At 41.3% G+C, this 26,733-nt stretch overlaps 1 protein-coding gene across 1 annotated transcript in view; it reads left to right on the top strand.

Annotated features, from left to right (window-relative positions):
* Positions 1-26,733, top strand: part of nrxn2b (neurexin 2b) — a 609,692-nt gene that overhangs the window by 263,495 nt on the left and 319,464 nt on the right. Inside the window, 6 exon segments of the mRNA XM_051075715.1 lie at positions 2,745-2,906; positions 9,984-10,055; positions 10,057-10,423; positions 11,875-12,258; positions 14,442-14,645; positions 18,006-18,032. Of these exon segments, the coding sequence (XP_050931672.1) occupies positions 2,745-2,906; positions 9,984-10,055; positions 10,057-10,423; positions 11,875-12,258; positions 14,442-14,645; positions 18,006-18,032 (1,216 nt within the window).

The raw sequence follows: 26,733 nt of genomic DNA, 5'->3' as shown, positions 1-26,733 counted from the left end.
TGTACAGTGTGGTTGAAGCAAAGACTAGCTAACTCTTTGTGAGTAATTACAAAGTTACCTCAGAGGAAACACTTTGTTTTGCTTTTGTTCTTTTTTTGACTAATAATGTATGGGCTTATTTTGGATCTTTGGCATATTGTGTCTGGGGTTTTTATTGCTGTTGAGGTCTGACCTCTGATCACACAATGAACCTTTGAATAGAATATGATCGCCCCGGGTTCTTTTTTCATTCACTACATGCATTAAAAGCTTTAATGAACACGAGAGAGCACGAGAAAGAAAGACAGAACAAACACACTGCTTAACTCTGATTTCCCCTCTTTAGTTGGGAACTTTATAGGTGTCTGGCAGCCACCCAATGTGAATCCCTCATGGCCCCAGTGAGCACATTCAGCCTTGAAGATGTACCATCAACAACCCTCCACAAAATATTCTCCCAAATCCAAAGAGCCTAACTTGGCCATAAAATATGTTGGTGTTCCTCATAGCTCAAGTTAGAATTTTTATTTTGTAAACTTTGCAGGTTATATCTCTACTCTTTGATGTCTCAAATCCTTTATCCCTACCTCAAGAGGAGGTCATTCCAAAGGTAGATGGTTTTGGCCAATGTCTGTAGGAGCTCGGTTTAAATGACTTATGTCGTGAGACTTCTGCCCCCTGTTTCCCCTCTTTAGCCACCTCTAATGTTTCTTTTGTCACTGTGGGATAAAAGAAGTGGCCCTGCTGAAAGTTCCGTCCAAGATTTCACCCCAACACCCCAACGCACCAGCGCTGTCAACTGCAGATTCCTCTTGCTCGATGCATCTGGCCAAAATGATCACTCTTTCACACCGAGTAGCAACAGCAGACATAAAAATGAGTTGCCCTGTTAAGAAGGGAAGTACGGCCCAAAAAGGAAAAAAAAAAGAAAAGAACACGATAAACAGCCAAGAAAAAGAGGATAAGCACTCAGCTGGTGCGACTGATCTGTTGAGTGCAGTTGCTAAGGTTTCTCCTCAGCCCTCCACTGAATGTTTGCTGCCACGATAGAGGATTATTAGATGTTAGATTAGATGACTTAAAATAAATGGGTTTTTGTATTGTTTATAAACAAAGTGAAAACGGCTTTCTGTTACTGTAAAATTATGCTAATCACAGCTACACTAAAGTAGTTACTCCACATCCAACATGCAAAGTGAAGTACTGCCATACGCAAGATGTCATTGTAAATAACCAAATGTAAAGTTAGGCTTCAGCTGAAATGAGGATAGGTTGTGCCAGCATCACTTTTGAGTGTGCAAAGGTAATGAAAAACAGATGGTTGTGGCTCCCTGCAGTGCCCTATTTGTGCTGTGTACATTTATGCAGAATAACAGATGTTGAATCAGAGACACAAGTGCTTCGCTTCCACCCAGGCCAGCTCTATTAGGATAATTAGACAATAAATTGGTCACTAACTGCAGAAGTCTCTCCCAAATCAAACAACATTATTTGCAGGATGTTTGTGTATAAGCATAGCTGTGGCACTGATAGCAAACACAGCTATGATGTAATACCAAATAGCCAAATTCTACTTATTAGCATTCTCATCAAGTACAGCAATAAAACAAGTCCTGATTATTTGAGATGCATTCTAATTTCAACTGAGTATATCTTGTATCTCATTTTTATTCACTCCTCATGTATTCCTTAAACTGACAAGGTAGGGGCTGGTGTAACATTTAAAATAGTTTCTTCACCTGATCTTGTAAGGTCGAGTTTTACATCAGTCCAGCTGCTGTAATGTAAGCTAAAAGTCTTCTGATCAGGTTAATCGTGTTCCAGTGATATGAGGTTACTGAGACTTAATATTACAGACATCAAAATATCATTTGAGCAAAAATATGAAAAAATGAAAATCAAATGAAAATAAAAATAAAATGACTCTCACAGAAAAGCCTGGGGGAGCCTAAAAAATGTACCGTTTGTGCATCTGTCTTTTAAATTATATTTTTGGATATTAAGTCTTTTTTCTGCACTTCAATCCACACTATCCTCATACCATCAGCTTGCGGCTGTGTGTTTGAGTCCACCCGACGCTTTCTGCTCTGTTAGCGATCAAACGTGCAGCACAGAATGTGTAACCTTGCACAAAAAGACGAGACTTGAGGCAATTAAATATTGAAAAGGGAGTTATTTTTACTGTTAGCTCCTTGAATGAGGACTGGTTCAGCAGAGGAATGTTGCAGAATATCTATGCCAATCTCAGGGAAAGCCCAGTTTTACAAGAGATAATGTTTTTGAACCTGATTTCCAGTAACATGGTTCAGTGTATTTGGTTTAGATAGTTGTCAGTGTTTATAAATGGCATATTTACAGGAGTGGCTGCTTATGATTTATATTGAATTTTGATTGACTTTTTGACACACTTAAACCAGTGTCAGCTACAGTTAAAGCATACTTTTGCCTTTAGTCAACTAAACCAGGATTGTCAGATTGTTTTTAGATAGTGAGCACAACAGTGTCTCAGTGGTTTTCCCTTAGCAACTGCACTCTAGAGTGAAAGCCCCCCCAGTCTGACTGGCACCAAAAGCAACCAACCAAGCGAGACCATTTACGGGACAGCCCCGCCTATCACTGGTGTTTAATCCACTTTCTTCCTTGTTTTTCCTCCTCATTCTTCTAATTTCTCTCCTCTCTCATCATTCTCTATTTCTGTCTATCGCTACTCTATTTTCTACCTCTGTCTTTTTTCATCTATCTCTTTTGGGCCATGCCTATGCCAGGTGACCATCTCAGTGGATGGTATATTGACCACCACTGGTTACACCCAGGAAGACTACACCATGTTGGGCTCCGATGACTTCTTTTACATTGGAGGGAGCCCCAACACCGCCGACCTGCCCGGATCACCAGTCAGCAACAACTTCATGGGCTGCCTTAAAGATGTGAGTGGCTCTATGTGACTGTGTAGTTTGTGACCACAGACTGTATGCAGCTGACAAAAACATACAACCACTCTGTATTCTCCTGCCTTAGGCTAGCAGGTTATTTGCTTTGGTAGCAATTTAGACTGCACCATCCTGCAGTGTGTGTTTAAAATATCATGCTTAGCCACGCCCTCATGGGACAGTATGTGTATTTTATATATATCTGTTTATATTAGTTACAATGTGTCTTAATACTGGGAGTAAGATTTCCTTGCTCCAAACAACATGGCAATAAAAAATCATACACACATCATAAAGTAACAGTGAGAATACACACTGTGATCAACAGTGGCATAGCGTCATCCCTCACACATACTCACACAAACACATTTGTGTTGACTCTGACGCAGTCACTTGAGAATCATCAGTCTGTGCAGATATAACTCCCATATGTGAGAGTTGGAGGTGTCAGACATACAGTATCCTGAATTCGTTATAAGTGTTTATTTCCTCCATTCTTCCTCCCTCTCCTAACCACACGCAGACGAAACATATCCACAGGCATCGCACACTCCACAGTGGGATGGTAGAAAATCAGGCAGGTTCAGACTTAGACTATACACACAGTAATGCACAGCCACATGAGTCATGGATTGATATGAAGAGGACAGTTGTCTTGTAAAACTTTATTTCCTCAACTTTGACGAAAAATGACTTTTATTTTCACCAGGGCTTTAATTCATGACTTAACAAGCTGTCAAGAGGACCAATCACAGCTTAAAGCATTATGTCCTTGTAAATGTAATGACTTGTATAGAGGCAACGCAACATGGTGCCATCGCATTTCCTCATAAAACCACGCTGATTGAATAAGTAATTACTTTTGCCATCACTTTTAATGGATTGCACAGTAATCGCCCTATCTCTAACTTAATTATGCCTGTAGAATTACATTTTCATTATTTGGGTTGCTATCGGAAGGATCCCTAGTGGGTCTTAAACTTCCCAAGGCGTTTAACTATCCTCTTGCTCATCAAGACAAGGCTGGATTTACAGACAACGTACAGGCCGAGCACAGGGAAGGAGGAGGGGGTTGAGAGCAGTACGAAAACAGACAATGACAAGTGCTAACAGCAACAAATAGAAGTGAAAATGAAGAAGCAGTGTGAAGAACAGGAAAAGGAAAGTTAAAGTAGATGGTAAGAGAACAGTGCATGTAAGACTTTGTTGGATAGACTGAGTGATCTCCCAATAAGAAGCTAAGTAAGGGTAGGTGCAGCATAGAGAAATAGCCTTAGGGGGAGGAATGAATTAAAAGTGCAAGTTGAGCATGTATAAGAGAAAATGTTTCCAGGAATAATGGAGCATTTCAGCTGTAGTGTTTAATGGATTGCACAGTGTGGACAAAAGTAAGAAAAGGGAATTGAATGAAAAAGTGATAGGTTTGAGCTAAAGGTGAGATATGATTGAGAGGGAAAAGAATAAGTTCACAGACAGAAACCAAGAAAAAATGTGGTGTTACTGTAAACATCAGACATTGAGCTTCATTTCTGATTCAGCAGCTTGGGTTTAGTTCAGAGCTGCAAAACATATAGACAAGTATAGAATCGTAAAAGTTTGTTGTCCTCAAATCAAGAGATACTGACACCATAATGTTGTTTCTCCTAATTCCTGTAGGCCTACTGTAAAATAGAGAATTTGTAGATTTCCATATTGAACTGTTGCCTCCAGAGTAGGAGGAGTTTTAGCTCACTAGAAGCTTGAGCTTAGTGGCTGTTTTTCCTGGTGTTTGAGTCTTATGGGCAAAACTGTTCAGCTGTCAGGTTCTAATGACTGCATCAGCTGAACTGAGCCACAGAGTTAACCACACAGAAAGGCACTGAGAAAACCTGCAATGAGAGTAACTGAGAGTACCAGGTAGAGTAGTAGTAGCTGAAAGTAAAGAGGAAAGTGAGTGGTTGGGGGGTAGACAGCGGTGTGTTTCATCCTGTGCTACTTCAGTGGCACAGCTTGGATTATCAGTGGTGTTATGGTCCGGGGCAAGGCTTTCATGCCGCCACCGTGGTCAAACGCCTTTGATACGCTTGGCCAACACCCTCCAGGCAGAAAAAATCCAAAGGAAGAGCACAGCAGAAGAAGAGTAAAAAGGCACCAAAAGAGGCACTGAAGCCCTATGAAGTTTTTATTTGCTGTGCGTGCGTTCGTGTTCGTGTGTGTGTTCAAAGTTACCCACATGCGACGATCATACACCGTGTGATATATATATATGTGTTTTCTAGGCTCCCAGTCAGAGTGGTGTGGTGTGAAATCGGGTCTCTCTGCTCCTCAGCCCCCCCAGTCTTGTTTCCACAGATTTCTCTCTTCTTCTGTCTGTCTCTCTACCACAACCTCCCCCTCTCCTTCTCTCTCTCAGACAGTGACCTTGCTATCGCCCAATTCACACTCTTCTCTCCATTTCAGTGTCCCTTGCTCTCCCTCTCTCCCCTCCTGCTTGTCCTCCTCACTCTTCCCACCTCTCTCATCACTCCTCTCCACCTCTCTCTGCCTCTCATCTTCCCTTTCTCGGGGGCAGTTTTGTGTAATTAAGTCCATGGTAGCGCTGTTGGTGCGCCAGCTTTGCCATCCTGACGGCCAAATTAAAAATTGATTTCTTCGACTGATTCCATGCACTGGATGAATGCTCTCGCCCTCCTCCCTGCCCCCACTCTCTTTCACTCTCTCTCCCTTCCTGCCCTCCCAACTTCATATTGATGCTCTATCTTTGTCCGCAGCTTCCTCCTAGTCTCACCTTTGTTGCGTGATAACATTTTCTGCAGTCATCCATGAACCACAAAACAACATTCATTTGAGACTTTACAGTTGGAAGGGTACTGCTGAAAAACTTGCCCTTTGCCCTTTTCAGTTAGGTTTCCTCATCTCCAAGGCAACAGATATCAATACAATGTGTAGTAATTCTGAAACCACATCACAAACTGTCAGTAAATGTCGTTAAAATCGATAGATATATCAAGTATTTGTTAAATTAAGATTGATTGGTGGATTGTCTACAGATCCACTGCAAAGCTTGTGCAAAAACAGGCTTATACCGTACAGGCTCATTGAGCATTCACAACCCCCAAGTATATCAAGAAATAGCTGATTATTTTTGTTCTGCTTACCTGCAGGGTTTTGGATTTGCTGAGTTTCTCAATGACAGAACAAATCAATGGAGTCACCCCTGAGGAAGGCTTTGGCCCTGCGCTAGTCGTACCATTAGAACAGTGAGAAAGCACAAGTCAGAGTCCTGTGTCAGGGGCCCTACACGGCTTGATTTTAGAAAGATCACTGAAGTTAAGCCAACACAAAAACACCCTGTGGCTCTGCTATACAAGTCTGTGAATTCAGAAGTCAGAAGTGATGATCAAATCAAAAAAAAGGGTCAAAAACTGTGCTGCTAGACGTTATTAACTCTGCTCAAGATTTCAACATTTTGACAGAGGTCTGCTTCTTAGTGGATCAGACCAGCAGGCCTCTCAGCAGTGGGCAGTTTGGCTCATTAGATAAGCTGTTGAGACCTGCCCTCCCAGTATTGAAGGGGACACATTACAAAATGTCTGTATTAAGCCAGACAACCTCAACGGTTTGAAGATAGGAAGGAAGGGCATGGGGTCTGGATGCTGAGTCAGCACATGCATTTATACAGGACCTGGGGTCTTTGCTTTACAAAGGCACCAACTATTTCTAACACGTCTCAGAGTGGACCCTGCATGCCTCACACACTCTAATGCAACCATGCACCCCACCCCCCCACCCCCCAGTCACCCTGTTACCCTCTTCTTCCTTTCATTTTTCATTCACCGCCATCTTCCTCTGCCTCCCTTACTGCTTAATACCTCTTGCTTGTATTCTCCCACCTCCTTCTGCGTTCTGCTGTTTGCCGTTTGTTGCCCCTGGCTACTCCCCTCTGTTTATTTGTATTCTTTTGCTAGAGACACACGGGAAGACTTAAGTGACTGTGAAAAGGTAGCTTTTCATACACGTAGTGATTGGTTATCCTAGCTTTCATGTCTTTCCCGCGCTGAATTGCACATGTGAAACAACAAGCCTGGATTTGGACACATAAACTAAAACAAACACGGGCAGCTGCTCGGATCAAACTTTAAACAAAGCTGTTAAATTTACACAGAGGTGCTTCTGTGGTGTGAAAGGACTAAGGATTCAGAGATGATGAATTGTCCCAGTAATAACAAACATGTTTGCCGTGTACCAGCTGCCATCTGAACTTTTGAACAAATTGGGCTCTTGCTGAAAATTGCATGCTATCAATAGCCAATCACAGCAGACGTTACAGCAAGCTCATTCTGGCTGCCTGCCTTCATTCTTGTTCTGATTGGTGACATGTTGGATTGCACAAAATCCCTCAGTGACATATTGAAAGCTGGCTTGGTGTTGATTAGTATGTTAAAATACTTTTTGTGACACCAGATGCAGCTGTTGATGGTCTTCATGTAGACATGGATTATTCACTGTTCTCTATGACAGGTAAATGTCAAGACTAAAAAGTCTTAAGTCCAGCTAGCAGCCCCGGCTTGAAGCTTGAAATTTGTCAGCCATGACAACATTGTGTCACAACTGGCATTATATTATGTAGTCTTAACTGGGCTTTAGCAACACTATCTTAGATTAAGGTTGATATTTAAAATCAATCACAAGAGCCACATTGCAGATGACTAACTGACCTCAAAGTCCTCTGGTACAGCATGTTTCCAGCTTTATTTCCTGCCTCATCTTTTCCCTTCATGCTGTTTGATTCCTGTGTTCTGAAAAATCATAACAGCAGGCTGCATTTGTGAAGAAGCAGAGCAACATGGGTAAACAAAAATAAATACCTGAAAATAAATAAAATAAAAATAAATCTTCTTCCTCCCTCTGCCTTTTCTCTCTCTCACCTACCCCTCTCTTTTTCTAACACCTTAATCCAGACGAGCTCACGCCTTATTAGCTGCCAGTTTTAGCGTTATCATGGCTAATTACCAGGAATAATCTGTGCTAATGACGACATTATGAGGTGTACAGTACATGTGGCAGCGTGGCCAATGTAGGAGATAACCAAAGGAGGCTTAAGTTCAAGAATAACCCAGCATATCTGTGTTCTTGTGGTTCATTCTGTGCCTGTGCGTAGGTGTGGTGTTTGACAGAGAGGACGAGAGAGAGAAAGGAAGAGGTAGAGAGGGAGTATGGATGCATGTGAAAAAATAGGTAAGACTGGAGGGCGTTGGAAAGAGATATTGGGAAAGACAATGAGGAATGACAGCCGCGGTCTGGTGGAATTAGATAGTCAAAAACCAATACAGTGAACCACATCACACAAGATGAGTCTTTCAGTGGTGCAAATATGAAAACAGGCTGATGCAAACAAAGCAAATGGTGACTTACTACACAGGTAATAATTCAGCATTAAGTCCTTTTCTTTCTACTTAGGGTAAGCAGTAGTTTGCAGGTGATGATCAAACTAGATATGGATTCTGTAAGAAGAAAGTTGTAGGAAGTAATCAGTATTCAGTCAGTGGATTCAGATATCTAAGTTGTGCCTAATTTCACCCTTAAAATTGAATCTTGGCAAAAAAAGAGAACTTCATGTTCACTGTTATCTCAAAAAAAGTTTCAAATCTCTCTGCCAGTTAATGTTTGTAGTCGACCAAGAGGAATAGATACCATTGGCCTTCTAGAAGGTAGGAATATAAAACTGAATTGAAAATGCTGTGTCGTAATTTAATTTTACAGTTTGTAGTTAACAGGCTAAAGCATGGAAAACCACTGATATGGCCCTTGCTTTTTTCAAAGGAAGAGTGTTAAGCTCTGAACACATGAGCAGGTAACTCCTCTCTCTTTATTCAGTGACAGTTCAACAGAACCTGTCTGGTGCCGGGATCAAACCCAAGACTTAACAAAAACAGAACAATCCCCTTAACCTCGTACTTGTGACAGGAAGGAGAAAACAGATAGAAATGTAGAGAAGGCTTTTTTTTTCCTCTCCATTACCTGTCAGCACGTCTGTGTGGCTGTGTGAGAGCGCGTGAAGAGCGCTACAATCAGGAGAAAAAACACACACACACACAAACAAACGCAAAGACCTCAGCTGCTTCACATTATTACCTTGAGGACGGCCTCTCAAAACGCTGTCTACAGAGTGTTCTACAAATAAAAGGAAAACTAAAACTATGACAGACAAGGATAATTTACTTTGCCTTTAGCACTTAATCCATTATGAATGCACACAGTGAGGAATAGACACACACTTTGAGCTGAAACAATAGAGCTGTATTTCATCAAAGGCTGTCGGAGCCATTTGCATTAAGGCTGTAGGCAATGTTCACTTTTCCCTGTGTCTGGAAATCCCCTGGAGCCTTTTAATTCCCCCCCCCCCAATTCATTGTGCATATATACTGACATTTCTGAGCTACAGCTTTTTGTACAACAACAAATAGTTTATGCACTTCATAGATTTGACCAAGAGCTGGGAGTTTGTACAGCAATGATCAGAGCTTGATGCACTTAGCATGTTGTGCACCCACACAACCTCACACTCACAGACTTCAGTAAAATCAATGAAAGCATGCCCTGGGCAACACGGTGGCCCCGAGTGGTTGCTCACTGTTTGAAATTTTCAAAGTTTGAAGGATTTCCTTACCAAATCATAGAGCATCAGTAAACCAAGCCCTCATCTGACCTAAATTTCTTGTTAGGGGGATGGTGGGTTGGAGATTAAAAATCAGCTTCTGTAGTATGTTGTATCTGCTGCTCAAGAGGAAGTCATGTATTTCATTCATGTTTTGATTGATCTTTTCCCCATGCTGATAAGCTTTCTCAGCAGCCATTATAATGACACTTGAAATTAATTTAGGCAGTTAGGATGCATCTGCAGGCTCTTAGTATTGTGGACTAAATGTTCTGGTCTGTTGCAGCAACATTTTGTCCTTAGGCTATAGAAAAGTCCATATTTATTAATAATAATCCAATTCCACATGCCATGTTTGAATCCACAATCACATTACCACCGCTATTTTATACAGAATTACAACCTTGTAACCACTTGCTCTACTCTCTGCTGTCCAGGTGGTGTACAAGAACAATGACTTCAAGCTGGAGCTGTCACGGCTGGCCATCGAACGCGACCCTAAAATCACCTCTTAACGGTGACCTGGTGTTCCGCTGTGAGGATGTGGCTGCCCTAGACCCCGTTACCTTCGAGACCCCCGAGTCCTACATCTCCCTGCCCAAGTGGAACACCAAGAAGACAGGCTCTATTTCCTTTGACTTCCGCACTACAGAGCCCAGCGGCCTCCTGCTGTTCAGCCACGGCCGCCCTCAGAGTCCCAAAGAGCAGAAGCCCGGTAGGGAGCTCAAGACTGATTACTTTGCCATGGAGCTGCTGGATGGGTATTTGTACCTGCTGATCGATATGGGCTCTGGAAAAACAAAGCTGAAGGCCAGCAACAAGAAGGTCAATGATGGTGAATGGTGCCATGTGGATTTCCAGAGGGAAGGGAGGAAAGGTGAGGGCTGCTTTGAACTTGTTGAGACTGACAACTCATTTAGAAATTGTGTCGTTAGATGATTATTTTTTCACATTCATCATCCACATTTTATAGCCGGTCCTGGTATTCTCAGCTTCATATCAGATTCATGTTAGTTTGTTACATAAGTTTACTCCCCATTCCCATTCATTAAGAAAAAATGTCCAGTTTTGACTGTGGTTATGATAGTCATACTATGGTGGTAACATCATTAATGTTTGGTTTTTTTTTTAAAGAAAGAAAAAAAATCCTTTATTTGCAGCTTTACACTTGCTTTTCAAAGGGTTTGACATCTGTTGCTACAGCAACACATTCTTTATACTATAACAGTCTTTCTAAAATGTAACTTTGCTCTGCGTTAAAAAAATCACAATATATACTGAATTGTAACCCCTGAATCATGAGTCATACCATGTCGCCAGATTCTTGCCAGTACACAGCTCTGACAAATATGCATGTGGACTACACATATACTTATTCATTACCTATTAATACTTTAATTGTATTTTATAGCTTCTTTAGGCAGTGGATTGAATGGGTTTGCTGGAAGAGAAAGACTCTGATAGCATCATATTTATCAGTTGCAGAAAAGCTGACTGACTTGACTTAAACATATTAAAGGCATCTTCGCTCTCCATGCTCGTCCAATCAGACCAAAATGAAAGCTAAGAAGTGGTTGCGCATACTATTAATGATACATCTAGTGGTATTTCTCAATGCAAGTTTATTTTTCATACCTGCATGTTGTGTTCCAGTGCCTCTGCCTGCATGTGGGCACAACAGGAGCATCTGCATGCTTGAGTGTGTGGTGTCTGATGAATGATCTGTAGGTGGGCAAGCACCTTGGACATTATATCTCCCCCTAATGGCATCTTATAATGAGGAAGGGTGTGAATGAGTGTCTGTGTGTGTGCACACGTGTGTGCACACGCGCATGTGATCTCACTACTGCTCCTGCTGTAATTGGCTTTTAATAGAAAATTAAGACGGAGTCGTTAATCACAGAAGGAGAGAGGGCCTTTTGTTTCACCCACTCCCTGCTGCATTCTGCTTCCCTTCTCCTCCATTTAGCCTATTACAGACACATTACACACACACACACACACCACACACACACACACTTTACTGCCATCTTTTCTCCCTGTCTTTTGTCTGTCTGTTCTATGTCCCTGAATTATCCACTTACTGACCCTCTCATTCATCCATTTGACCTCCCAACCACTCACCCACCTATAGAACACACATATTCAGTCACTTACACTGTCTCTGTGAGTCATTAAATCACTCTTTCAGTCACTTACTAAATACAAGATACATGGAGGACACAGACAAACATACACATGAGCCTCACCCCATTTGCATTTAATGTAGCTATGGTTAGACCAATATATCCATTGCCAATATGTAATGCTTGTGTTTCTGTCTTTTAGGATCTATCTCAGTCAACAGCCGCAGCATGCCCTTCAGCTCCCCAGAGGGCAGTGAAATCCTGGACCTGGACAGTGATATGTACCTGGGCGGCCTGCCTGAGTCTAAGTCAGACCTCATCCTGCCGCCCGAGGTTTGGACGGCGTTGCTTAACTACGGCTACGTAGGCTGTGTCCGCGATCTCTTCATCGACGGCAAGAGCCGCGACGTCCGACGTCTGGCTGAGATCCAGAGTGCTCTGGGTGTCAGCAGTTTCTGCACCCGTGAACTGCAGAAGAGGTGCAGCAGTGCTCCCTGTGGCAACGGGGGTCTGTGCAAAGAGGGCTGGAACCGCTACATCTGTGATTGCACCGGCACCGGATACCTGGGTACCAACTGTGAGATAGGTAAGGAGGGCGGTCATGAGGAGAGCAGATGCCTGTAGGGGTGGAGGAATCAAGACTTTGTTTGCAATAGCACACAACTGCGTTATGCACAGTTCAGAATAAAAATGCCACTATAGCCCAAACAAGATGCACACACAGTGGAGCAAAACATCATTTCTCATAAGTGTGCACAGGTAATCACAGATGGGCCCAACATGAAACAATGAAAAGCTGCTAAATCATTAATGTCTTACACTCCATCCAATAAACCAGAGCAGGAAAACAAGTGTAGAATGAGCATTTCGACATATTTGACAATGTGCTGCCTTGTATTTGACACAACCAAACAGCTGCTGTATAGTAGGAGCAACAGCTCCACAGGGAGCAGTGTGTGAACCAAATGCCACCCGAGGCTGGGTGGCATTAGGGACTGCTGGCTGGGAGGGGGGAATCGAGGCTGAAGCGCTCAGAGGCTGGCAGCAATGTGGCAGAGCAGCCAGGCCTACTGCTGCCATCTGTGCCAGTCACGCAAACCCAGGTGGTGCATACGCCACAGTGATGCAAGGTGAGCTAGTCAAATAGCAGCACGTACGCCTGATTCATCCCAATTAGCTGCAGACGCCTCACTTCATAGTTTGTCTTTGCACGTCTGTGGGGGTGAGTGAGCTATGACAGTATGGGATTTTGAGGGACAAGGAGGGTAATGAGGGAAGGAGAGATTGGATTCAAATCAGGACAGTGGAGGTAGAGGATGAAATGTCTTTATTTTGAAGGGTGATATTTTAACAGTTTTGTCTTTGGGTGCTCAGATGACAGCTACGTGGTTTCAGTGATGCTCTTCTGCCATCTAGTGGTGTTATTTATTACTGCGGGATGTGGCATAGAACACTATTTTAATAACTAGCCACATATTCCTCTGTGTCAGTAGACTGAGTGCATAGATTAACAGAGTATAAGGACAATCAATGATATTGACTGGAAAGAAAACCCAGAGGATATTACCAGATTCCTCCAAGCCACATAAAATGAAAAGCATTGATGGTGTTTTGAGCAGGGGTTAGGGTAATAATGAATACATTGGCATTATGTGGATTTTTTTCTGATAAGTGGGGTGTTTTTCAATTAAGCAGAAATGCGTAGGTCCAATGTGTGTGAATCCTCATTGTACACTTTTTAAATATTATTGCTTTTACCCACAGCAGGGATTTTTCTGCATCTTTTAGCATTATATTTTTGCCTACTCTAAAACCTAAACGTGTGAAGAACCTCCGTGATAGTAACTCATGTTAGCCTATGGTGACACATATTGACCTACACTACAAAATAAGTAATAGTAAATCTGTCACTCCTATTTATGGCATAGCAGATTCTAAAGAGCGTAACCACAGCTGTACCTATTGTGAATGATGGCTCGGAAACTGGCTGCACTTTTTGTTTTTGATGTCTGATTTTGGATTTTTTTTATGGACATTTCTCGGTGGTTTCCTTTTCTTCTTCTCATAATGAATGTTTTCATTTTGTGCTTTGTGTGGTAGATGTGTCATCTGATGAAAATATAATGGCCATGTAAGAAATCCTGAGCATATTCTGCACACTTCACTTGACACAAGTGAAGACATAATTATATTTATTAGGGGAAATTACATGGCACACAACGCAAAGGTGCAATTACAAAAACACAAAAAGAGACAAAGGCCTAGAGGTGCAGTCTACATGCTGTCATCCAACTTTTAAACCATCTTACATCCCTGAAAAGTGCAGCAATGATTGCAATTATCTTTTGATCAGTATGATAGGTTTTCAGTTTTCAGATGCCCATGGCTTTGATCATCATTCTCACTGAATGTTTCCATGACATCATGTTGTAGACATAATGTCCAAATACACTTATTTTGACCAACAAAGGGTTTTGTATAATTTCTGTTTATATTTACATTGGTTAAAAAGGCTAAGACAGAAAAAGGAAAGTCTAAGGCATATAGCAGCACTCTTTTTGGTTGATATAATGAGACAAATTTGAAAATCTATGCAGTCTAAATGTTGTTTGTAATTAAATGCTTTCACTTTGTTGTCGATATTGGGCTGTTATATCGATGCCTATGTCCAGGTTCATCTGAGTCTCTACACCTCTGTAAGCATTTTCCCCTGTGTTATGAGTGACCCACTTTGTCACACTCCTGTCTTCTCCCTCACCCCCTATCCAGAGGCGACTGTGCTGAGTTATGACGGCAGCATGTACCTGAAGATCATCATGCCGGTCACCATGCACACAGAGGCCGAGGACTTGGCGCTGCGCTTCATGTCTCAGCGGGCGTACGGCCTGCTCATGGCCACCACCTCCAAGGAGTCAGCGGACACCCTGCGACTGGAGTTGGACGGAGGCCGAGTCAAGCTCACCGTGAACCTCGGTAGGCCACCGTGATTCATCGTACATGTCCCCTGCTAACCTTTCCCTTAGCATCCCCTGTCTCCTCATCTTCACTCTGTCTTTTAGCATACACTGCTGAACTTAAAGGGATGGTTTGGTATTTTGAGTTTAACCCCATTATTTTTATTCCATTGCCAGATAGTTAGGTGGGAAGAAGTTTCTAGATTTGTCCCTCAGTTACATCAGATTTGTTTTGTATGATAGAGAACTCTTTGTTTCATGTAATGGGTACAGTTGGCAGCATTGTAAGTTATGAGGAATGCCAACAGTGCTGTTATTTGAGAAAACTGAGGTACAAATACAGAAACTTGTCCTCCCCAAATTGATAAAGTGCTTGCTGCAGGAAGTTAAACATGTAATGGCATCCTCAGAGCAGTTATTTTGCATATTGAGGGACACCTGCAGTCATTTCTGTTCCATATTCTTCGACCCCTTGTCCCTCTCCATTCCGCTCTTCATTCATTGTCTTCTTTTTGTTCCCTGCGAAGCCCCATAGCACCTCCTCCCGTTAAAAAGCTCCATCTGAAACAGTGTCCCTGGCCCGATCCTAAGCCGTAACCAGCTAACCCTGTCTCTAGAAGATTCAAGGTGGCCTTGCTCCTGTCTTGCTCCTCCTCATGGTTTTGCTCTATTAACTTTTTTTTGTGGAGTTCACTGAGGGCTGGTTAGCTCCACTTCTGCACAGTGGCGGTGCTAAGAGAAGATAGGAATCCTCATCATTAGTAATTACAGATGAGTTGAAAGAGGTGGATGTAAAGAGGTCTGAAAGGCAATCGCAGTGCAGAGAAGGTCAGCGAAATTGTAGGGTAAGGTCTGTAAGATGGATAGTTTCATAGAGAGAGCAAATGCATTCCTTCTAATAACTGGCTGCATGAAGGCAGACCTTTTGACTTATTAAAATTTCATTGCAATGAATATAAGCGCTCTGGGGAAGATGGGTATGACCTTCCAGCTCTGGATACTTTAAGTCTGTTCTGATCCTTTGAAGGAACAGACTGTCAGCAGTGAACCAGGAGGAGCATGACAGAGGTGCACCTCTGGAATATGGGAGTTTAAGCCACCATAGAGACAGGGAGCGGGCGGTGGGATAAACAAAGGTGGCATTTCCTCTTTTTCTATTTCTCTCTCTCTCTCTCTCTCTCTCTTCCTCTTCTATCTCCTCCTCTCTCTCTTTCTTTTTTCTGTCACTCATAAACATTCCACCTGGCCAAGACTTGGAAGATGGAACTTTTCATCCCTTCAATGGCCTGTATGTCTGCGGCCCTCGGATCAAACAGTCAGAGAGACCGGCTCACAGTTGGAGTTGTCTGAAGTCGCACACACATTTGTACTTCCTGTACACAGGGCCACAGTTTGATCTGTTTACAGTCCCTCAACCACACACTTGCGGCTAATCCATAATACCAACATCCCCAGATGGATTTTTTATAAAGGTCCCATTTCTCTATTTTTAATTGTGCTTAAATGAGACCTCATAAAATGTCACACCGTTAGATGATACTACTACTGTGCTCAGGATTTCATAGTTCTTTTGTAGGGAAATTAATTAACGTAAGTGAAATGTATCCCACAATCAGCAGGGATTCCTCTGTATCTGTTATGGCTTTAGTTCTTGTTAAGATAATTAAAATCCTGCTAATTAATCATGAAGAAAGGATTTAATTGGGCAGATTTATCCCTAATGATATTTATTAGTGACAGGTAATGATAATAACCGGTTCAATGTACAGTGTGTCAACTGAAGCTAAGTCTGCTACTCTAACACTGTCAGATGACAGCTGCCACAGCTCAGGATTACTTATGTATTTTTCCACCAACAACTGACATATGTGGCCCATAAATACATTTTAATGGATCTGTATTTGTATTACTCCCACATCTCTACAGAGTGACGCCGGTCCCTGGCTGTTTGCGTCCACTATTCTGTAGCGGTTGACAGCTCGAGACCACAACCCAGCCACACACTGCCACATGCACATGTAGTTTGCAGCCACTAGATGGGGCAAAGTAGTGATGAATTCATTTTAAGATATGTAATTCCATGGAGAATAACAATTTGATACTTCAATGATCCTTGTAAAGGAAGTTGCTGTTTACTAACCTTCATCCAGATGAGGGGGTCAAATGTCAGGGAGAGCTACAAAGCAAGATTCAGTTTCTTGCTTTAGGACACTTAACCAGAGCGAATGTTTGGTGCTCTGCTCGAGACTTCCAGTTGAAGGACAAAGTCTTTTAACCAACACTATTCTGACAACACAGCTTGTAAAATGATAACACTTTTCACAGGATTTCTGTTGCACCACTTGTAGCAAATAGTACACAGTGGGGTCTTATTTCTTGTGGTTTGTGTGCACCTAGGCGAGAGGTGGCTGGGATGTGCAGATCACCCTTTCTTGTCATTTACACTGTTGGGTTTCTCATGGCCAAAGTGCTGCAGAAGGCAAATGCTTCTCAAATTGCCATGAAAGGGGGATAAAGTTAAAGGTGCAAGACATCTGCATCTGCTCTAGTGACGGCACAGAAGATGTAGGATAAAGAGTATTTTTACACACCGTGAACAAAATGGCTTCACAGTGTAGCTACAATCCTAGAAAAGAAACCAAGAATCTGGAATTATTTAGGTCATATAATGCTAGTCAAAAGATTTTGTGAGGTTGAAATTATTAGGCTCTATCTGACTTGAAATTAATCATATATTTATGATATTTAAACAATTGCATGCTGTATATAGTGATTATCATGATTTACAAAGGGGGAAGAAAACAAACTTTGGTTATATAATATTGAAATAGATGAAAAGTACATGAGGGTTTTGCCAGATGGTATGTTAAATATTTGATGCTCGGTATTTCAGAATTAAACTCCATCCAGATAGAGCCTTATAATTCCAAACACACAATTTGCATTGTGGTACTGTCTCTGAAATCACTTGTTAAGTTTCTATTACATATTTGTATAACTAACAAGCATTTTGCATTATTGTTACATTATTAGTGTATAGGTATGATACAAGTGTCATCATGATGTTGACATAGCATCATGTTGTCCTACTCTGTAGATCCCCTGGTGTAAATCTTGCCTTCTGCTGTGCTATGGGGTTATCAGGTGGAGGGAGGGGTGGATGATGGAGGAAAAGGGTGATCCTGACTCAGAGCCTGTCCCCGGATGGTGGCCCCAGAGTAATGCTTGGTTGTCTGCAGAATGTACCTTGAAGGATGTAAAATGTCTTTTTTTCTCTTTATCCTTTCTCCTCTTTCTTTCTTTCTTTCTCTTTCTCTCTGTCTCTTTTTTTGTCCTTTTATTTAATTTGAACTCACCATTTCGCTCTCTCTCCCGCCAGATTGTATCAGGATAGACTGTAGCCTCAGTAAGTGGTTCTATCCATTTTTCTGACTAAAATGTATCTGTCTATCTCATCTTGATTCTGTGCAGTTGCCCTTTTCTGCTCTCTCCTGACCTCATGATGAGTGACACCTCTCTAATTATCCACATCTCTGCCCTTCCATATTTCTTACCTTTCAGTAAGCCTTGGTTAATTTTCTTTCCCATTGCACAGCTTTTTCTCTACTTTTCATCCCCCCTCATTTGTGTGTCTCTCTCCATCTTTTTATGCAATACAATATTTTCTTCCTTCCATAAGTTCTGTCACTTTAATTTCCCCTTTTCCGTCACAGATTTAATTAATGTTTCACTTGCATAATTATCAGGATTTTTCATCCTGCAATCCTCCTCGCTTGCCTACCACACTCAGCTATGAAATTATTTCATTGGCTCTCCCCTGATTATTACCCATTCTATTCATTTTCCTGTCATCTGTCTTCAAAAACACATTCAGAAAAGGGCAACTTGACACTCCCCTGTTGGATGTTCCTATTTTCTATTATGCGGTGCTGAGCCTCAGCTCCACTCGGCTGCACACACAGGTGTTGCTTGTTTTCTGTGTGGGACAAACTGTAGTTTTGGTCCCCAGAAAGCTAATTGCTTATCCACTGAGAGATGGCAGCACCTGGTGTGTACTTGTTTTTCGGAGAAAGCTAATGTTTTCCTGCCCCATGCTGACAGAATGATAGCAAACTGTTTTTTTCTATCATGGCCACTGACAATTGAGCAACTAGCCCACAGGTAAGTGCTGCCAGTCGTGGTGACAAAAACTGAGAAAACCTCATGTTTGCCACAATGCTTGTGTGTCTGTGTGTATGTTCAATTTTACTGATATCTTTTTGTGATGTATGTAGAAAGGTGGGGAATTGATTCAACCTTAAACAGCAGCTGAGGAGTAATTAGTAGTGTTTTTTCATTTGCTTTTCTACCATCAGGAAAGAATAGAATGGAATATAGAAAAGAATGTTTAGAGAATTTTGCCAAATATTTATTGCATACTTGGTACTTACCATGAGTTTGCAGTCAGAAGGCTCAAGTTTGGATAAGGATCAGAGTTTGGCATTAAGGCAGAAATCTGCAAAATGTTTTATTGTGCCTTATTGTGTTGTGGTGATGGTTGTTAGGAGGTCAGCGTAGTCAGTGGAAGTGGGGTCTGCGGAGTCATACAAACGTGCTTGTATCTGAACCTCCCTTGTTCAAGTTCCGCGCCTCTACTGTATATGTTTCACTTCTGAGCACTTAAAATGTGCTTCAGCGCTGTTTATGTCAGACTTTATGGAGTGCAATCCAAAAACTTCAAAAGCCTCCACCAGGCATGGAAGTGGCCTCAGTGTATGACAAATTACACCACTTATTATGTGCAGAGCCACTGGCATGGCACACATTCAAATAATGCTTAGAGGATGTCTATACCCCAGATTGACCACTAGATGGCGGACAAGCACTGAGAATATTGTGTGATCTCTCTGCAGTAGGGAGGAGATGGAAGCTCAAGCTGTTTTGTCTTTTATGCCACCACACGGCTCTAAACTATTTCTCTGATAGGCTAGTTAGACCTGACTTGAATTCTTCATTATTATGAATTATCCTATATGGTGGTTGAGGGCACTACAGATTTGTATATTGCACTGTGAGTGAGAAATATTTTGCATGTCAGAGGATGGTCATTAGGTCTTGCATTTATTCACAGATTCTACATGCTTCCACTAAAATTGAAAACCATTTTAGTCATTGTTTTGTTTATTTTAATTCAGCTGTTGTGTTTAAATATTTATGTGGCTATTCATTGGTGCTGCTCCAGCAGTAATCTGTCATGGACATGAAACACTGGGTTTCAGCATTTTTGCGAGGAATATTTTATTTAACCTTTATATTTCTTGGTTGACTGAGCACCCCTGTACAGCAGTGGCCTGCTTCATGGCCACTCAGTCACACACAACACTGTATGAAAGATTCTAAAATATGAGTGTGTGAGTGTATAAAGGAGAGGCAGAGAGACTGGGAAAAAAGAGAGGGAGCAAACCAGGCAGAGCTACAGACAACAATTTATTCAATGCCATGACATCTCCCCGTCGATTCCCTCTCCAGAGCCCTACAGTAACTAAAGCCTTGAATTCGAGTAAGAAAATCAGGGTTCTGAAGTCTCTCGACTGGCTGGGCCATGCAGATAGGTTTTCTTGCTTATATTTACTTTAGTAGCAGTAGCCAACAGAAAATCTCAGCAGGGGCAGGGTAAGCAGCACTATTAATGTTACATGTGTGGGTGTTTATATATATCTATATATATACACTCATACACACATACTAAAATATAATTTCTTGAGCTGCTAGTTCCAACCAGAAGTAGTTAACATGAATAAAAGGTTGCTATTGTTGTAGCATCTCCAGAGTAATTTTTCTGGAGCAGAAAGGCATGTCTCGATATAATATATCCACAGTCGAATAGCTGGATTTTCTGTCCTACATTAAAGCAGCATCTTTGCAAAAATCTCATGTATTCGATGGAATGTCATCCCCCCATTACTGTGTTAGATCCTCTGTCGCTCCACTTCAGCACAAACAGTGATCCTTCCAGAACTTCGCCATCACATCACTGCATCACAACTTGTGTAAAGAATTTGCAAGTACAAACCAAAAGAACAATGGGAACAGTAAGACTTCAAAAGAATCGAAAGAAGGGGGGGGCAAACACTTTTGTTGCATTTTGGGACACTAATGGAGTCCCAGCAAGTTCTACTGAGTCATCAGTGTGCTATTTAGTGCTCAAATACCATTAGCATACAGTACTGATTCTCCTTTACTTTTTCTCTGAGTGCTGTGTTACTACTGCTAAAACTACAGTTTGTCATCTATTGACCTTTTTATATCTGTGCTTTGGAGTGCATTGCAGGGCTTAGGAAGTGAAGGATCAGCCTTGTGTTTTTATTGCAGTATACTGTGACCCTGCTCTCCCACCTTAATGCGACTAGATATGATATGGAGCAGAGCTGTAGCCCTCAGCTGCTGTCAGGTCAGGGTGTCAGGCTGATGATATCTGTTTGGAAGGTGGCCTTTCAGCAGCCAACAACACCTTCTCGTAGCACTAGATGAGATGAGATTTGGCATGACATATGGCCAGCATGTGGGGCTAGAGCATTCCATCTGCTAATGTCATACCCTTTGGCCTATCCACCTGCAAGTACTCACTCTTTAGCAGACTAAGACATGCAGTGTGATCATGTCTATATAGAAGACATGGACAGTAACTGATTACAGTTCAGCATGCAAACAAGTATCTCTAAAAACAACATTTAAAAATACAACATATAGGAATCATTGGCATAGGAATCACTCTAGATGAGTGGAGCAGACAGTTAGACAGTTAGAGATACAACAAGATGTTATATAGCCAAGCAGTGCATCACTTGTGTATTGACCAATAACTAACATGTTACTGAAGACTGAAAGAACCTATTTGACCTGATTATTTTAGTTTCTCTACTCATGGCAACTAAAATGCCCAGGTAAAGTTAGGGAAAGATTGTGGTTATGGTTAATAAAGAAGTGAAGATTGACTGCAAGTCTGTGATGGTCTCCTGTATCAAAGTCTGATGCTCTTCATGTCTATCGACCACCCTGGCCTCCATACCCTTACTTTCTGCCTCATTACATTAAAGGCACAGGACTAGGTATTGGATGTAAATTGTGAGCGGCCAGCTTATCCAGTATGAATCTAAATCCTGTTGTTACTGGGCTGCACAAGAACTTATTAGGTACATGGTACTAGGCCAAGAAGACTAGAGGGTAGCAAGTTGTAATAGGCCCACAAACTGTACTTTCTAAACCATCCTTTTATTATGAGCAGTGGAGTTTGGAACCAATATTATTAACATCTGCTTGCATGCAGTCTTAATCTCCACTGCATTTGTTTTCACATTATTTTGTTCCTGAACACATTACCACCACCTTTTGAAACAGATTTTTCAGAGGAGGTTTTAAAATGGAAATCGATGTAGTCTCAGAGCTCTGTACATTTAAACAAGGTGGACAGCACTTGTAAATGTAAAATATATCATATCTTATCATAAACCAGCAAATTGTTACTTACTAAATTAGGATCACCTCACCACTTAACTGTGTGACAAACGTATCCTGTCAGTTAAGATCAAATTCAAACATTTGCATCAGAAAAATATGGTGTTTTACTAGGAAAAAACACATAATGTTTTAATCTGTGTTTTTATCAGGAGATCTTTCCTGAAGTATATGCCAAGTACTTTTTCACTATCCATATCTCATATGTTATATGACGACATTTGGTTGTCTATGTCTGAGCTGTGTCTGAGCTTCACAGACTATTTTTTAGTGGAGGTATCAGTATAGCAGATATAGTGTGGGGATATATCTGCATATTTAGAAAAGTACTCTTAGCTTTTGTTTTCCAGTTTATTCTGTGTTAGTATACAACCAGAGTCCATCTTTATGAGAATGAATCAGAGAATCAGGACAGGGCCTAAAGCTAATGCAAGGTGAGTGATAAGAGTGATTTGGCAAAAGAACCACCTACAGCCTTTGTTCCACTTAGTCTTTTGGTAACTTGGCTTAAGCCCACTTGCATGTTAGGTTTAATATTTTATACAGCATAATATGAGTAGAAATTGATCTAATCTGTCATTGATGTTAGTGATTGGCCAGTTTGTGTCTGACTGTTCAGCTAATTTGTTTTGATATTCATTCACGGACTTGATTTTCTTTCAAACTGAATTTAAAATCAAACCAACCAACTTTGATGAGCATTAAAATCCCCAAGCAATCGTCAGACAGTGGAGAGGATAACATTCAGATCAAATTCTTGACTTGTGTGCAAGATTAGAAATTTCGTTGACTTCTCTCTGTGAACACACAGTAAGACACACTGTGAAACTAAAGCTAAGCCTTTCCAGGTTTGATTAGTACAGCATAATGCTAGTAACCTGTACTACTATGCTCTTTCTATTTTTAATAAGCTCTGCCTGCCAGAATGACTGAATCACACGAAAATATGCTTCAGTGCTGTTGAAATGTTCACACCAGAGAACCACTACACCACTAGAGAGTAATTTCACACCCTCTGAAAATCTTATTCTAGCTGACCTCCAGTGGTTTAATTTCTCAACTTGTCACAGTATACTGACGCACACTCATCACTGCAACATCACTGCTGAGTGTGGCTACAGGTGCCTGGTAGCCTGTTTCTGGGTGTGGGTGTGGTCAGAGGTGAAACAGACTTAAAACTTTCAGTCTGAATACACACTAAAACCTTGTTTTAGACTAAACACAAAGCCACATCCAACATCACTGATAGGTGTGTTTTGTTGTATGTGTAACCATATTCAAAAGAGATGTCACAGTGTCCTGGAGTACACTTACATCATTGCAAAAAGTAAAACAAGATTTTCTGGGGTTTTGAGTTACTTTTTAAAATATATACATAAACTGTTGTGATGTTATTTTATTGCAATTAAGGTAGTTTTTTTGGGGATCTTTTGAGCCATGGCAGCTGCTGCTCCTCAAACTGACTACCAAAATTTTTGTGTGTTGCTTCCAAACAAGGACTTCTTGCCACCTCTGATAGAGTGAAACATCACTTTGTGGGTGCTAGAGGATGAAAACACTGTGGCAGCAGGACGTTTTGTAAATGAATAAACTATGTGGGCTAGCAAGTGCAGCTAACCTTGCTCATGTGGGGTAAAAAGCAAAACCTGTGGTATCAAATTAATTGCAAGAGGCAAACCAAGATAGGGAAATCAATCCATTTGGAAGCATGCACAAAATCCTATTGATTTTCACTTAGTAGTAACTAAATACCTCAGTATATTTTTTCCAATGACCTACTCCCTATTCTGTAACTGAGTAATTTTCCAGCTAAGCGAATTCAGGTCCATATTTTTACTTTTTATTTAACAATATCATAGACCAATAAGGATAGCACACTAATGACTAATGGTGTCAAGAGATGAGTAAATTTCTTTCCAGCACTGTCACAGTTATGTCACAGATGCACCTGGACGCACACATGCATTCACAGATGCATGCATCACTTGACACCTATTGTGGGCAGAGAAATGAATACAAGATTTTACCCACGCACACACTCATAGCATATCTCTGTAACCAAAGCTGTCACCCTGCTTAGTCTTGGCTGCTTCGACCGAGGTTGACAGGTGTCATACGTCTCCTAGGAGTTCATGTAGCCCTGTAACCATTACTGTACATGTGTTCAGAGAAGGCAGGTTTTATGGTCATTTTAAATTTGAATGGACGGTTTGTTCAGTCTAATTTGTAGTGAATAAGCTTCTTATCTGCCGCTCCAGCTCTCCCTAACTTGTCTCCAAGCAGATGGCTCTCTTACTTTCTCAGTGAATCACAAATATTGAATTAGAATGAGATTCCAATCACTTGCTTAAATCATGAGTCATCACATCCTATCTCGCTCAAATAGATGTCAAAGATGGATTTGCAGTAGGCCCTAGAAGCTGCCCTCAGCACACATAACATCCTACAGTTTGTGAAGTTTAAGCATGTATCAGAGTTAGACTGTATAAAATTTATTTTGGAGATGCTTGGATTGGGATTTGATTTTAAAGGCAATTTAATGCTCCAATGGAGGATAGCCCGTTTTATTTAATGTTCATTTTATCCTCCAAAACTTCAGGCCAAATGTGATGCAATGAGCCAATAAGAGGAGTGTGTTATTAACATAATGCCTTGGATCTGTGCACCCTTAGAGACGGGTACGCCATTTGATATAAATAGATTTATGTTAAAAGCAATCATCTCGTTCAACGACGGACAACAGCAATTAATTGCACATTTCCCAGCAGTTAGCAAATTTAAATATAATTAACAATTGTCTGTGTGATACTACTGTGCTACTAAGCACCAGTGAGAAAATAAATAGTGAGTACACACACTGGATATGTGCAACTCTCCTGGCAGTTCCCTAGGAGTAGTGTGCTGTCACACACAAATCTTCTGTAAAAAACAGGAAGAAAAAAAACACATAAATAGCTGCTCCATGGATGCAACTTCATTTAATTTCCACACATTTTATCATTTTTTTGCTCTTTGCATGTTTTAATGGAAATGAACCAAATGCCTCTTAAAATGTTAAACAGCAATGACCTAATAAAGAAGTGCTTTGAAGCCTATATGAACTTCAAAGGAATATGTAATCAGAACATTTTGATAACTACGGCTGAAATGGAATGTGCAAGAGTGTGTTTGTGTGGGAACACCCATGGTTGGTAAATTGTATATCTACATATATGTGTGCTAATGTTTACAGTACAATGAACTGTGACCTCAAGCTTCGTCTCTATGCATAGTGTTTATGTAATGGTGGATATTTGTGTCAGCTGAGGACAGCATCTGTCAGAATGTCACAGAGCCAGGCCTAATGGCTTTGGCAAGTAGCAAATTTCAAGTACAAATACCATAATATGTAATTGGTAGATGCCGTATTACTTTGACTCTGACAACAAAGTATAAGGCCTTGGTGAAGAAATATTGAAACCCTTTTTGGATTCCATTTTCGTTTTTGTTGCTGTTAAAAGCGACTCAGAAGAGAGACAATCAGCCAACACATTCCTCCGTTGCACCTAATTGCACAAATGAGCCAAAGAGCTGTTATTGCCAAGTACTCACAAAAGAAAGGCCAATACTCCAGCTGAAGGACATGCTGGGAAGGTGATGGACCATGGTTGTATGAACACCTCTGACTTCACAAAGCCTAGTGTTATATCATTTATTTCGCTGTTTTAAAAGCGATGCTGTATTCCGATTCAATGTTCACCAGCCTAGAAATTTCAATGACTGTCTCACTGTCAAAGACCCTTTCTTTGCTATTGAAGTTTAAGCATAGAGGGGTTGGGATGGTAAAGAAACCTAAACTGACGAAGCAGAGCAGGGGGGTGGTGAGTAGAGAGAGATGCTGACGACCACTGACAGATGAATGAGTGGGAAGAGAATGAGAGAAGGAAAGAACACAGAATCAGGGAGTAGATATGAGTAATACAGAGTGAATGAAGACAATCTAACTGGGATGACACTGTGCCATGTAGTTTTTCTTTTTCTGTTTACTTCCTACCCTCTCCTTCCTGTCTCTGCTCTCTGTTGAACTTAAGAGACCTGAGGCAATCTGCTCACTAGATCTAGCCGGATGAGGAGATTGCCTTCCTGCCTTTTTTGTCTAGCAAGAATTGTCCTCACCAATGTTCCACTGTCAGCTTGTACTCTGGGCAATTTGAATTCTTTAACTTGGAAAAGGTAGAGGAAAAAAAAGGTACGTTCTCTGTTTTTTCTCCTGGGGTCAAGTACTGACAGCCAGCATGTTAAAGAAGACCTCATCCGCCCTGAACAGCTTGTGGAGCATGTTGGACAGGGGGGTGGCCTGCTTGCCTAGCTCCGTGCCTTTAGGGAACTCAACAGCGTGTTTCTGATTTTGACAATTTTGAACAATACAGTTGTTATTTGTGTAGTGGCCAATGAGTTTTCAGACTTGAACATTTCACTCTGATTCTGGTTTATTTTTCTCACGGTTTCGTGGATATCTTCATGTAATATTGAGCTAAATCAAGTTTGTCTGCGTCTGTGGTTGCTTTATTCAGTTGTGAGAACATTATGACTTTGAACACAACCACAGGTAAAACTGTGTCATAACTAGCAGA

Source organism: Lates calcarifer, linkage group LG14 (assembly GCF_001640805.2).
Source record: "Lates calcarifer isolate ASB-BC8 linkage group LG14, TLL_Latcal_v3, whole genome shotgun sequence".
Taxonomy (NCBI): Eukaryota; Metazoa; Chordata; class Actinopteri; family Centropomidae; genus Lates; species Lates calcarifer.
Note: the sequence above shows the minus strand (reverse complement) of the source record. Positions and strands in the feature narration are given on the sequence as shown.